At 63.0% G+C, this 13,521-nt stretch overlaps 1 protein-coding gene across 2 annotated transcripts; it reads right to left on the reverse strand.

Moving 5' to 3' along the window:
• Positions 1-806: 806 nt before the first annotated feature.
• On the reverse strand, positions 807-12,311 carry PITX1 (paired like homeodomain 1). Of its 2 annotated transcripts, XM_037138416.2 has the most exons (4): positions 12,191-12,311; positions 6,505-6,740; positions 4,204-4,436; positions 807-2,275 (listed from the first exon to the last, which is right to left on the reverse strand). In XM_037138416.2, exons 2-4 carry the CDS (start codon positions 6,671-6,673, stop codon positions 1,733-1,735), a joined length of 945 nt encoding a protein of 314 aa, XP_036994311.1. In that variant the 5' UTR covers positions 6,674-6,740; positions 12,191-12,311; the 3' UTR covers positions 807-1,732. The 2 variants fall into 2 exon arrangements, with proteins under 2 accessions (XP_036994311.1, XP_036994310.1); XM_037138415.2 differs by lacking the exon at positions 12,191-12,311 and having other exon boundaries at positions 6,505-6,970.
• Positions 12,312-13,521: the final 1,210 nt, after the last annotated feature.

Here is a 13,521-nt window from a genome sequence, read left to right on the forward strand (position 1 = left end):
ACCGACTCCTTTCCCTCTGCTGCAGCTGCAAATATTTTGTTTTGCCATTAGAAGTGACTGACTTAAGGAAAGCAGCATTTTACAGGCAGTTTACAGGCTGGTCTTGCTCAGTAGTTTCCAAATGCTGGGGGAAGGTGGAGGCAGCCCGGAGCCTCCAGTAAGTTAGGATGGAAGGGAAGTGAGAAATGAGTTCTGCGTGTTGGAGAATTTCTGTGGCAAGCTACACACCCCCGGATGGGACTGGGGGCAGATGAGGGGAGGAGGGGGACCCTGGCCAGAACGGCGCACCTGGCATTCACAGCCCCCCTTGAACAGAACAGCCGGGGCAGGGCTCCAAGGTGGGGATGCCGGGCCCGTAGGAGAAAAGGCAACCCCAGACCCAAAGAGGCTCTCGGCAGTCCCGCCCCTCCGTGCTGGGCGGGCAAGGGTCGCGCACACCCCGAGAGCCCGGAGGGTCACTGCAGAGCCAGCCTAGGAAAAGCCTGCAGAGCCCCGGCGGCCGGGGTTTGAGCGGGGCTGGGAGGCGGTCCGGGTTGGGGCGACCAGCGCCGGCAGCGCGAAGGCTGAGCAGCCCCGCGGGTGAGCACCCGGCGCAGCGGCGCGCGGACTGGAAGCTCCGGGTGCCCGGCAGCGCCCTCACGGGAGCCGGGCGGACAGGTGGTGCGGAAGCAGGGGCATGGGCTCCGGCGGGGTGCGCCTCCATCTTCCCTCCTGTCCTCGGGGCCCTCGGTGGCGAATTTCCCGTTCGGCCCGCCTCCCTCCTCGGATGAAAGAAGGACTCGGGGCTCAGCAGTGGTTAGCACGCTCGTACTATGGTTTTAATAGACGTACATGGACAAGTCGATATAGACAGATTTATAATTCTATACAGTCAGTCCGACATACACAGGGACGCTGTAAACAGGGGAGCGGGCCGGAGAGCGGGTGTGCAAAGTGGGCGCGGCGCGAGGCCCTGGCCGCGCCCCGAGCTCTCCCGGCTCGACTCTGGCACGGCGGGAGGTGAGGCGGCGCTGCGCCGGGACCAAGGGGCCACCTCCCAGTCTGGGAGCGGAGCAGAGGGCCTGGGCCTGCGGCGACGCTTGGGTACCCGAAGCCGAGCCCACCCCATCCTCTCACTGCCAGCTGCGGCGATGTAGCCTTAACATAGTTTTCCCGGGCGCGCCAGGGCCGCGCGAGGCTCCTCGGCGAGTCCTCGGTCCCGGGCTAGACACCGTCATCCCCGGCTGAACGCCCGCTCCAACTCGGATCCGGATCTAGCTAAGGTTCGTTCTGCCAGGCCCAGCTCGGAGAGGGTATCTTGGTTCGCACTGGGCCGGGGCCAGGATCCCGGGTCCCGGGAGCGTCCAGTTCACGGGCCCGGCGGCGCAGCCCGGGCCCAGCGCGGCAGGAACGCGGGCTTCACGGGCGTCCTCTCGGGCCTCCCGCCCCGCGCCCTCTGCGCGGAGGGGCCGCTGCGGCCCAGGGGAGCGCACACACACCATCCGCACCATCCCGAGGGAAATTGCAACTCATCCGTTTTTTTCGTGGCATTTCGCTCCGACGTCTTTTTTTTTTTTCTTTTTTGACTGGTTTTGGAGGGCAGAGTGGGGTCCAGAAAAGCAAACACAAAACCAACCCAGAGTGGGGTGAAGGAGGAAGGGGCGGTGCAGGCGCGCGGCCGGGAGCCGCGAGCTGGGCCCCGCGCGCGTCCTCCGCCCCTGCGCCCTGCGGCCCGCGTGGCCCGGCGGGGCGGTCAGCTGTTGTACTGGCAGGCGTTGAGGCCCGAGGCCGGGCCCTGCAGGCCGCCGTAGCCGAACGACGAGTGCTGCTTGGACTTGAGCCGCAGGCTAGCTAGGCTCGAGTTGCACGTGTCCCGGTAGACGCTGTAGGGCGAGGCGGGCGTGCCGTACGGGCAGGCGCCCGGGGACATGGCCGAGTTAAGCGAGGAGCCGGTGAGGTTGTTGATGTTGTTGAGGCCCGAGTTGGGCATGCCGGGCACGGCGGCCGGGCCCATGCTCGAGGGCATGGTCATGGAGGAGATGGAGCTGGGTGCCGAGAACATGGACTGCGACGACAGCGGGCTCATGGAGTTGAAGAAGGTGAAGCTCTTGGTGGAGAGCGGCGCTGGCGCCAGGCTCTTGGCGGCCCAGTTGTTGTAGGAGTAGCCGGCTGCATACACGTCCTCGTAGGGCTGCACCAAGCCGCTGAACTGCGGCACGTAGCCGCCCTTGCACAGGTCCAGCTGCTGGTTACGCTCACGCTTCCGCCACTTGGCTCGCCGGTTCTTGAACCAGACCTGGAGGAACCGGGCAGGACAGGGGTCAGGGCGGCGCGGGGCGGGAAGGCGCCCCCCGCCCCCCACTCGCTTCCTTCGCTCTGAACGTAGTTTCTTCGACATTTCCGCCCCTGCCTTTTCTCCATAATGGTCGCTTTCCTGTCCCCAGAAAATACTAGTGTTTCTCTATTCCTGATCTCTATCCCCTTCCCCAAATTAAATCCGTTTTCTTCTTACTACGGATCCTCTAGTTTTAACAAACATTCGTTTTTTCCTTCCTCTCTCAACCCGGCCATTTTCTGCTTTCTCTCCCTAACCGGCCCCTAGCTGCCTCCTGAACAGCCCGTCCTTTTTCTTCTCCCTCGAACACAAAAGGTGTTTTTCTTCCCTGAAACGTAGGATCTTCCTGCTCCCCCCACCCCCAACTCTCCAATCTGCTTTTCATTCCTCATGTGGTCTGTTTCCATCTTTATTTGCAATACTTCATATTCTCATTTCTTTCTCAAATGTTTTGTTTTTTCGTTTGCTAGCCGAACAGCTTTCTTCTCTTTTAAACCATCCATTTTCTTCGTTACCCCCCATTTTGATTCCTCGCCAAATATTTAGTGTTTTCCTTGCTTCCAGGTATCTGACCTTCATTGATTTCTCTTAATAGTTGATTCTTTATTTTCTCAAATACTTGATTCTTTTGCTTCTCTCTTAAATGTTTAATTTTATCTCTGCCACCTAAGTATATGCTAAATATGTTTCTCTGCAAATATTTAATTTCCTTTCACTTACTAGTTCCTCTCGAATGTCCCCTCCACTTCCTCCCACGAGGTTGATGCTGGACCCCTTGTTTCCACACCTGTCTTTCCCACCCGCGTCCACCTTCCCCCTGCATGCCCTCTGCCGTCCCTCGCAACCTCCAGCCCTGGGCTGTGTTTCAGCAGCTGCTTGACTGACCCCGTAGCTCAGCCTTCCTCAGTCTTCAGCATTTAGCTGCCTGATTCCCCTGTCCCCCCCACCATAAACGGGCAGAATTGCGGAGTGCGTTTCTCCAGGCTGGCCGGCTTGCCGGAGTGAGAGTTGGGGTTGTAGCAGGGAGTCCGGGTGGGACTTTGGTCTGTCTGGCTTGAGACATGCTCCCAATATGATTAAATATTTGTGCACGGGAGACGAAATGATTCCCTTGCTGCTTTGGTAGGAGAGCCCTACTCCTACTGGGAGAAGCAGGGTGCAGTCTGGTGTTGGTAGGAAACCTTGTGTCTCCAAGGGAACTTGACCTGACAGTCACTCCCCTACCAGAGCTACCCCCCCCAACCTGACCCCATCCCTACAGGAAATGGAATTAGGGAAAAGGCCCAGCTACCCACGGACTGAATAGTGAGGGACGAGTCAGGGAGACAAGTCCAGCAATTTTGGAAAAGCTGGGATAGATGGGGCCACTGGTCCAGAAATTTTTGAGACCCCGAAACTAGGCACCTTTCAGGCCTCTGGCAGGCCACCAGGCAGGACCCGCCTCTCCCTTTTTGGGGAGGTGGGGTGGGGCACCAGCAGCTCTGAGGTCCCCAGCAGTGGGGAACCCTAGGCGCTGTCTAGGGTGGCCCCAACGGGGCAGGCCCTGGGCCATACAGGGCACAGAAAGTTTCCTGGGGCCGCAGGTCTTCGGGCTGGGGCTGCAGTAGAGCCAGAGGGTCGGTTGGATGCGCGTCAGAGGGATCCGAGACGGCAGCAGCCGAGGGTGCTAGCGGCCAAAGGGCCCGGCAGTGGCAGGGCAGACGCGGCCTAGGGTGGAATCTGCCACCGTGGGAAGAGGGGCAGGTCTGCGTGGTGGGAAACAGTGAAAGCCTGAGCACGGCTCTAGCTTTCGAGTGCTGCGGCCGAGGCGCCGGCAGCCGTGTGTGTGTGTGTGTGTGTGTGTGTGTGTGTGTGTGTGTGTGTGCGCGCGCTCGCGCGCTCCGGCTCACCCTCACGCGCGGCTCCGTGAGGTTGGTCCACACGGCGATCTCCTCCCGCATGCTCATGTCGGGGTAGCGGTTCCTTTGGAAGGTGGCCTCCAGCTCTTGCAGCTGCTGGCTCGTGAAGTGTGTGCGCTGCCGCCGCTGCTTTTTCTTCTTGGCGGGGTCCTCCGCACCTCCGCAGCCCGCACCGCCGGCACCGCCGTCCTCCGGCCCCTTGGGCTCCCCGCTGCGCTCCTTCTCTGAGGCAGGCAGGACGGGGCTCCGGTCACCTTGTGCCTAAGCCCTTGTGTATCCCATCCCGGCTCCATCGAAGGACCCGCCGTCAGCGCCCTCCCTCCTGGTGGGGGCTCTGGAATTGTCTCCACCAGGAAGAGCCCACCAGACGCCTTCTAGCCAGTAGCCGCCTCTGGTCTGGGGTGCCTGGAGAGGAGCCCAGTCCAGCAGCCCCGCAGCCCCGCCGCCCCGCCGCCCTGCCGCCCCGCCGCGGGCCTGGGCTCCTGGCAGGGCAGGGCCCGCTCTCCCAGCTTGGCTCAGGCTTAGGCTTCAGCCCTACTTCTAAAGTCACCGCAAATGTACCATTTTCAAGAGTGGGTCTAAATTTGAAGGAAGTCTCTGCTTTCCTGAGCTAGGATTAAATTTTTGTAGCCCGAAGCTAGTGGGTCTGTGAGCCCGAGCCAGGCGGCGTGACACGCAGCCCCTCCACTCTCTTCTCTCCAGGGCTATGTGGGAGCCGCGAGGGGCAGGCCCACACAGCCCCGTTCTGGGCCTCAGCTGCAGGCCTCCCGTCCCCGGAAAGGGAGAGAGAAAGAGAGAGGCCCTGGAAATTTCTCAGGCTGCAGCCCAGGCCGACAGACTGTCTAGGAGACCCAGGACTGTTCTGGCCTCTCTCCTTTGTAACGACACAAAACGCAAGCAGTCGTAGAAACATCGATCGAAACATACAAAAAGAACTTATTAGTAAAACAGAAGCCTCGAAAAGTTCACAGCTCTCTGCCTAAAAGCACAGAAAGAGACACAAACTCAAAACCAGTCAGGTGGGAACACAGAGCAGATGCAAACTAAGGCGCCAGAAACACACCCCTAACTCAGTACAGTGCGTGGTGCACAAACGCCAGGCGGATGGCGTTGCCTTCTCTGGGATTTAAAAATCAGTGCCCTGTTGGAGAGAGCTTTTTAACCCCTTCTCAATAATGTCCTTCCAAAGGTAACATTCAAGTCCCAGGGAAATAGAACACTATAGTTAGACAACTTCAATTCCCCCAATTAACACCGGATTTTGAAAAGCTACCGAGAAACGCGCCATTTTGGGTTGACTTTTAAAATTCTCTTGAAGAGCAATGTTGCATGTAGATATTTTAAATTCCAGAGAAATATACCTATCAGAGTAATTCTTTATGTACAGAAGAATAGAGTCAAAAATTTAAATCTACCCTCACACATTTGTATTTAAAAAAACAACCTGCGACTATGTTTCTCTGGGTTTTAAAAATAAAAACTAAGCAAAGGCCACGCTTAAAACTTTTGAAAACAAAAGCACAGCCCGGCGTTGATTAGTTTTCAAAACCAAGCGAACAGAACCTCTCGGAGAAAGTCACTTAGGGACGCAATAGAGAAACAGGCGGAGATTAAAACCCCGTAGAGAAGCCCACTGCGCGGCGGGGACGCAGAGAGCGCGGAGCGGCGGGCGACTCGGGGAGCGGAGCCGGCGGGGATCGGCCGCACGTCTCCTCGCACCGCCCGCCGCGGGCCGGGGAAGAGCTGGACTTCCAGCCGCGGGGCGGTGGCGAGGAGACGCGGCCGAGCGGAGTCGGGGCCCGGCTCCCGCGACCCCTCGGGTAGGGGTCCTGCCCCGAGCCCCGCAGCACCCGCCGGCCCTCGCTGTCCCTCGTTTTCCTTTTCCTCGGGGTCGTCGCCCCCGAGCCCCGGTTTGCTTCCCTGACTCTTCCCGCCGCCCCCTCGCTTCGGCGTCCTCTTCTCGGCCGGGGAGCCCGTCCGCGGGGCCGCGCCGCTCTGGGCACTTTTCTCTCGCCCGCCGCCCGGCTGCGCGAACCCCACTTCCCCCCCGTCTCTGCTCCCGGCCTCGGGGGGCTGTCAGTTCGCCTCCAGGGCCGTGTGTCGGCGCACCGGTCGGTCTCGGGGCGAGTGGGCACCGCGTGGAAACGCCTTCGTGCGGCACTAAATGTCCGCTTCGCGGAGCGATTGAATCGGAGAGGGAAGCGCCCCAACCCGGGGCGTGGAAGCCCGGCCCGCGCCCCGCGCCCCGCGCCGGGGCGGGTTCCGTGCGCGCCGCCCGGGCGCTGCGCTTACCTGGCAGCTCCGTGTCCGACGACTCGCTGGCGGAGTTCTCGAGCGGCTCGCGGGGGTCGGCGGCGCGGGCCAGGTGGAAGGCGGGCCCCATGTCGTGCGGCGGTGGCTGCGGCGGCCGCAGACCCTCCGGCAGCCGCTCCAGGCTCATGCCCCCCTTGAAGGCGTCCATGGAGGCGGGGACCGCAGCGGGCGCTCCCGGGGCCGGAGCTGGGCCGCCCGGCCGCCCTGGCTGCGACCTGAGGGGACAAGAGCGCAGCGCCTAAGCGGCCACCCCCCAGGGCTGCCCGCGCCCGCAGCGTCCCCGCGCCCGCCCCATGGGCCGCCTGGGGCTGCGGGGCCCGGCGGGCGGCAGCAGCGGCGGTTCCTTCCGACCCGGCGCCCGGCTTCGCGCTCCGCTCCCGCCGCTCGGGCCTCAGCCGCCCGCCCGGCCCCGGCTCCGCCTCCCGATCCGGGGCCGGTTTCTGAGGCTCCGGCCGGCGCCGGCAGAATCCGTCTTAAAGCGACAGCGCGAACCGCCAGGTTCCAGCAGTCCCCGCGCCGGGGGCGGTGGGTGGGGTGGGCCCGGTGGGAGGGGGCGGGGAGGCGGGAGCGAGAGGGCGAGGGAGCGCGGGCGGGATCCGGCCCCGAGCCGCCCGCCCTCCCCGCCTCGCCCGCGCCCTCCTCCGGGCACCTTCCCTCGCCTCCCCGCCCCCGCTCCCCACCCCCCGCGGCCTCTCCCTCCTTCCCCGGTGACACACCGAGTGTTCCCCGGGCCGCACAAAAGAAACGCGTCGGGCCTGCAAGTCCCGCGCCCACCGCGAGCCCCGAAAGGCTCGTTTCGCTCAGAAGCGACTCCTATCTGGGCCGAGAAGTCCCCAGCCCCCGGGCGAGAACCGCTCAGGAGGAGTGAACGCTCCCTAACCAGGATCGCACCGAGCGGGCGCCTCCGCGCCGGGGCCGGGGCCGGGCAGGGGCAGAGCCCGGGCCCGTCCCGCCAGCTCCCAGCAGCGTCCTCGTCGAGGGGCCACCGGCCCCTCCTTCCTCAGCCTCTTCTCCGGGGACCGGAGCCCAGCTGAGTGACAGCAGCCTGCGCTCTAATGGGCCCCCGGATGCTGCCTCCTAATTAGCTTGGACCCTCTCCCCCCAAGGCTGCTTCTTAGGCCCCCGCCTTTGCACCGCAGTCAGTTTTCCGGGATTGGGATAGAACCGGTGGCTTCTAATCAGATGAGACGTTTCTGTTGGCTCCAGGCCGTTGGCGAGTGCCGCCGGAGACCCCAAGAGCCCCGCCGAGCCCCTCTTCTGTGGGGCTCTTTCCCCTCGCTCTGCACCTTTACCCAGGCAGTTAACCGGCGAAATCTACCAAGCACAGGGCGGGCCTCTGCCCCCTTCAGGGCAGGTTCGTTGCCGCCTGGGGCCTCCACTGGGGTTTCGCAGGGCTGCAAGCGGGGGCCTGGGAGGCCAGGTGAGGGCACTTCCCCAACAGCGGGCCGCAGCCCAGGAGCCCTACAGTGGAGCTTCTCTTGGACACGTTCCCCTCCCTGCTCCCGGGAATGATCCCCTCCTTGAGTCCTCCTCCTTCAGTGGAGTTTGTTGAAGGATTTTGCCCAGCAATTGTTAACTGGCCCTGAGACCTCAGAGTCTTGAGTAAACAGGTGACAGCTGGGGCGGCAGGGTGCAACCCTGACCTGTTTTCCCGGCCACAGCTGGACCCTGGGCCGCCCTCGGCTCCTCACCTGCTTACCCGTCCCTCCAGACAGGAGCGGTGCAGGGCTGGACAGTGGCCTGGGGAGAAACACAGTCCTACTTCCAGGCCCGGTGCCTTCCCCCAGGGCCCAGTGCATTCTCATCTCCCCCTGGGGAGGGGATGTCTCTACTTGGGAGGGAACATGCAAGCTGTCAGCCTTTGGGGTGCTCTGCAGGCACTGCCTTGAGCCCTCACTCTGGCTCCCCTCAGAGGATGACCCCAAACCGAGCTCCCTGGTGAGGACGGCAGGGGCAGGGGCAGGGGCAGGGGCTGGGGCAGGGTGGAAACAGTCCTGCCTCTGACTCCCTCAGCCTCACCCTGAGACCTGCAGCTCTGGGCCCCGGGGAGAAGGCACAGTTCCTCGAGGCCTGGCCAGCGCTCACTGGGTGCTCGTGAGCACAGGGGGCAGGGTCTGAGGCAGAGGCCAGAAGCATCTCGGAGTTGGGGTTGGGGAGTCTCAGCTAATCTTGCCCTTTCCTCCCGAAGGGACGTTTCTCTAAATTGAGCACCCCCTCTCCAGCATGTGTGGGGGCATGGTAGGAGCGGGACTTGGTGAGGTATGGTTGCCCAGCATTTGCCATCAGCTCCATCTTTTACCACAGTTCTCGGCTGAGTCTCCAAGGCAGCAGGTACCTCGGAAGTCCCTAGGTGCTGTCCCACGCCCGCCCGGGAGTGCCCCTTCACCTACTATGCCGTGGCTGCCTTTACTTGGACTGGACAGCTTGCCACAGGCAGGGCACAGGAGCGGGCACACACACCCAGGTGTGCACATGCACACAACTGTGCTGTGTACCCACAGACACTCATACTCACTGCATCCTCACACAGAGTGCCAAGTACGGTCACATAGGTGTGTGCACCGCCAGGCCTCGGGTCCCAGAATGCTGGTGATGTTTGGCACAGAACCTGGCCAGTAGGGGAAAGGAGGTGTGTTCAGGCCAAGGGGGGAAGCACAGTGCCTTCTGGGTGGGGACAAGGGATAAACTGTCTGCCTGTGGGTATCACGGGGTTGAGGGTCGCAGCCCGTTTACTCCCCAGAGGGTCTTAAGAATCAGGCCTTCCATGGATGGGGACTGTTTTGTGACTCTACAGCTTTATTCAGTCTGGGGGCTTGCATCACTCACTCTTAATGGGTTTAATGCAATTATTGAGCACCTGCCGTGTGCCACTCTGGACCCAAGCCTCTGGCAGCAGTCTAGGCAGCCAAAGTACTCCCTAAACTTGGGGATATCGATGCCTGCTCTGTGGACGGAAAGGCCCTCGAGCTACTGTGGGCAATGCTTCATATGTCCCGGGCCCTGAGCCCCAGAGAGGGGCTGAGCTTCTTGGGGGCTGAGCCTCTCAGGGACTGCGCCTCTCGGGGACTGCCCTGGCAAATCTGCTCTGCTGGATCCGGTCAGTGCCGAAGGAGCAGGGGCCCCTAGCCTGCTCCCGGGTGTTGCGGAGAGGGACCTGGGCGAGCTCTCTCTTTCCCCAGCCACACCCTCCACCAGCCACTACCCCAGGCAGGATAGGGGCTTCTTTCTTTCACTGTCACAGATCTCTCTCTCTCTCTCTCTCTCACACACACACACACACATACACAAATGGGACAGAAGGCAGCTGTCTTTCAGGAGTAAAAGTAGGGGTCCAGTGTTCCCTGGCTTTGCTGTGTGACCTTGGACAAGGTTTGGCCTGCGCTGTGCCTCAGTTCCCCTGTCTGAATGGGACACGGCCATTCCCGTCTGCTGCTTCAGTCTCCAGCTCACTGGACAATGGGACAGGAGGAGAGGGGGCTCTCTGGTGTCGGAATCAGGTGCCCTGTTGTGCGCCCTCCAGGCCACACAGTGTTAACAGTGATTTTGTGACTTTCAGGGAAGTCGGGACTTAGAGTCCTGCCTGGGCTGAGCAGAGAGGGGCCTGGCTGCCGAGGGGTTGAAGTACACGCTCGGGGACTCCTCCTGAGGCTGGGCTCCCTCATGACGGGCTCTGCTCCCAGGAATGGTTTGGGACTTTTATTTGGGAAGGGTGGTTGGAGGGTCCTCATGGAGGGCATCCTTCCACCCATGAATGGGTGGAAAGATACCTTCCACCCTGACCTAATCTTCAAATACGAATGGAGGGATTTCAGGAAAAGGGAAGGAATGTGCCATGGCTTGCCCCCAGGGCCATCCACAGCTCTCCGGGACATTCCAGCCCTAAGCCTCTTAGGCCCGTGGAGAAGTTCAAACTAGAAAACCCAGTTTTGGGAGTGCAGACGGGACCACCTACGGCCTTCCGCCTGGTCTAAGACCCCCTCCCCAATAAAAGCTTTTATTTCTTTGAATGTAATTGCTGGGTGAGGGGGCAAAGGGGCGCTCAGGTAGGCGCTGGGAGCTATCTCACGGGGTTATCAAGGCTTCAGGGGTCCTCAGCCTGAAGCTTCTTGTCAACTGGGTTCCCCCCACCCCCGCCTGACCTGGTGGGGAGAGCGCTGGGGTGTATTCAGGCAGGATGACTAGGTAGGGTGCCCGTGGGACCCTGGAACTCAGAGCTCTTGCCAGAAGCTGGTGAGGGCCCATTGGTGTCCTTGCTCATGGCTCGCCCGACTCCACGGTGGGTATCTGATTCCTGAGAACGGCTGAGCAGAGCAGGAGAGAAGCCTAGGAAAGTGGCAGTGGCTGGTCGAGTAACTGGGGAGCAGAGGGTCGGTTTGGGCAGTATCACAGTCTCCTCTTCCCAGGAGCTGTTGCAGAGAGAAGGGCACTCTGAGCCTGGCTGGAAGGTCAGCGGATGCCGCCTCTACGTCCTACAGTGCAGGAGGCCAGTCTCCATGTCCCAGTCTGCTTTCTTTCCTTCTCCCGGTGAAGATCAGGAGTCCCCAAGCATTCTGGAGAAGGGGCAGGGGCCCAGCAAGCCCCTTCCTGTGCCGCCCCTGCTGCCCGCAGCTTTTGCCGTTCCCCAGAGCCCGCGGCCTCCACCCAGTCAGTGGACAGCAGCGCGGGTCGCCTCCCTCTGGCCCTCGTGGCTGTCAGAGGCCACTGGGATGCCAAGAGAATACTGAGCCTCCGTTTCTCAGAGAATTCGACTTAAATATTTTAAGATTAAGGGAATCCCTAGAAAGGAAAACCTCGGAACCAGGGTTCCAGCCTGGGGCTCCCATTTCTGCGGTGCCGGCCGCGGTGCTCTCGTCTGACCCGCGCTGAATCCGCGCGGATTCAGGAGGCTGGTCCAAGTGCGGGCTCCAGACCCGGGTCTGGAGAAGCGGCTGTGTGCTCGGGAGCGCTGCGCCAACAACTACGCCCTGAAAGAAGCCCCGGGAATGTCCTTACTGAATTTTGCGAAGAGCATCTGGGGCTTCTCTCAGGGTAAGAAAAAGCCCGACCCGCGCCGGCGAGGCAGGCAGCGGGGCCGGGAGCGCCTCCGGGTCGTCGGGGGCCGCGGCGAACAGCGCTGCAGCCGCGGCCGACGGCTGTGGCTTTTCTGCGGCGTAGCTTCCCCAACGAACAAGCGAATCAACGAAGCGGTTTCGTTTAGGGAAAATACCCTCTTGACACGAAGCTGGAGCCGAAGCCCCCGGCGCGCCGCCGAGGGGCCCTCGCTTCCCCTCGTGCCGGGACCCCGGTGCCGGAGCGCGGGCGGCCCTGACGCCCGCCCTTTCTCCAGAGGCCCCCAGCGGCCCTGCTGCCAGGAGGGGCTGCGGGAGCCGTCCAGGGCTGTGCCCTCGAAGCTTCTGCCCTTTCGGGGTGCCCTGGGCCGAAGCGTGGGGTGGGCCCGCCGATTAGGTGGGGGAGCACCGGCCGTGGCAGCCGTGACCCCGAGCTGGGCGCGACCCCAGCGGCTCGCGCTGCCCCGATGGGGCCTGGCCTTCCTAGCACTGCGCGCAGTCCCGCGCCGCCGGCCGGACCCCGCGTACGCCCGGAGCCACCGGCGGGGAACCCGCCCAGCGCCTCCCGGCGCTCCCACACCGCGGAGCCCGAAAGTCCGCGTCCCGGCGACTCTTACCCCACCCGGGCTGCGCTGTGTGTGCGGCTGGTGTGCTCCGCGCGCGGTCGTCAGGGACTCCGGCTCGGGTTTCCGCTCCGGCCGGCCCCGGCTCCGGCTGCGCCTCCAGCTCCACGCGCGCGTTCGCCCCCGCTGGTTCGCTACATCCCAGCATGCACGGTCCGGGCTGCCTCGGCGGGGCCCGCTCCTCCCGCTGCCGCCGCCCGTCGCCCGCGGGGAAGGCGGAGACACGGGCGGGGAGGCGGGAAGTGGGGAGGGGAAGCCAGGCGCTGGTCTGGACTAGCGGGGAGGGGGCAGCGTGCAGTCCTGCGGGCTAGGGGTCCGGGCCTCCCTCGGGGCGCAGGCAGGGGTCTGCGCGGCAGTGGCCGGGACCTGAGGCCGTGGAGCAAGCCTGGGAACTGGCTCTCGGAGGAGGGGCCCGGCCGCATGCGGACGAAGCCGGGACGGGTCCGGGCCTGGCCCTTTGCACGTTCTCTCCCTGGGGCTCAGTTTCCCACCTGGCCCCGAGCTCCCTTTAGTCGGGGTCTGGTCAGAATTCCCTTGGGTCCTGCCAGGTGACGGTCAGGACCATGTTCTGCGATTCGACCTTTTCTCCTTTCCGCTCAGCCTGCGGAAGGGAGCCGGTCTTGCGTGTTGGCAGGGAGAGTCGCTGGCACAGAGCTCGGCAGCCTAGGAGGTGTGAGGACAGACCCCAGGGCGTGTGTGTGTGTGTGTGTGTGTGTGTGTGTGTGATCGGGGAGGGGCACCCACTCGACTTGCCCTGCCCGGAGGATCCCCCTCCCCCACCCTCCTCTCAGGGGCTGGGCTGACGAGGAAAGGGGAGAAGCCCCAACAAGGACAGACGCCTCTGTGGCCCCTAGTCCAGCTCCTCGCCTGAGCGCCATCCAGCAGCGGCCCTTCTCGTCCCCTGCCCAGGGGACGACGCCAGCGTGAGGCCTTACTGGTTTTTTCCTGGCTGGTGGGCTTTGGGGAGATGGGCAGGACTTGAGGGAGACTGAGTGCATTTGCAGGTGACTGCTCGCCAGCGTTGCCCACGGCCAGGTAACCTGGAAGGGAAGCAGGATCCTGGGGGAAGCCAAGTGGCCGAACAGGCTCCTGCTTCCCCCAGGCGCCCAGTCTGAGCTTGCTGCTGCAGGGGCCTTGAAATGAGACACCAGTCGGTGGTCAGTCCTTTAGGGTCCCCCCTCTTGGTTAGGAGCTGGGGGCCTGCCCACAGACATGCAGCTGGCTGCAGGGCTCTGGGGCTGCGGCTTTGGCCCAAGGTGCCAGGAGATGGCAGTGCCGTGGCCAAGCGTCAGTGTTTCAGGAGGTGCTGTCAGTGGCGCGCCTTG

This window comes from Artibeus jamaicensis, unplaced genomic scaffold (genome assembly GCF_021234435.1).
Source record: "Artibeus jamaicensis isolate MK-2021 breed Jamaican fruit bat unplaced genomic scaffold, CSHL_Jam_final contig_786, whole genome shotgun sequence".
In the NCBI taxonomy this organism is placed as follows: domain Eukaryota; kingdom Metazoa; phylum Chordata; class Mammalia; order Chiroptera; family Phyllostomidae; genus Artibeus; species Artibeus jamaicensis.

Bases quoted from the DNA above. Each gene is read 5' to 3' on its own strand.
- PITX1 (XM_037138416.2), bottom strand. From the start codon at position 6,673: ATGGACGCCTTCAAGGGGGGCATGAGCCTGGAGCGGCTGCCGGAGGGT. The intron at 4,437-6,504 runs GTAAGCGCAGCG...TGCCTGCCTCAG, and splicing joins GTCGGACACGGAGCTGCCAG to AGAAGGAGCGCAGCGGGGAG. The intron at 2,276-4,203 runs GTGAGCCGGAGC...CGGTTCCTCCAG, and splicing joins TCACGGAGCCGCGCGTGAGG to GTCTGGTTCAAGAACCGGCG.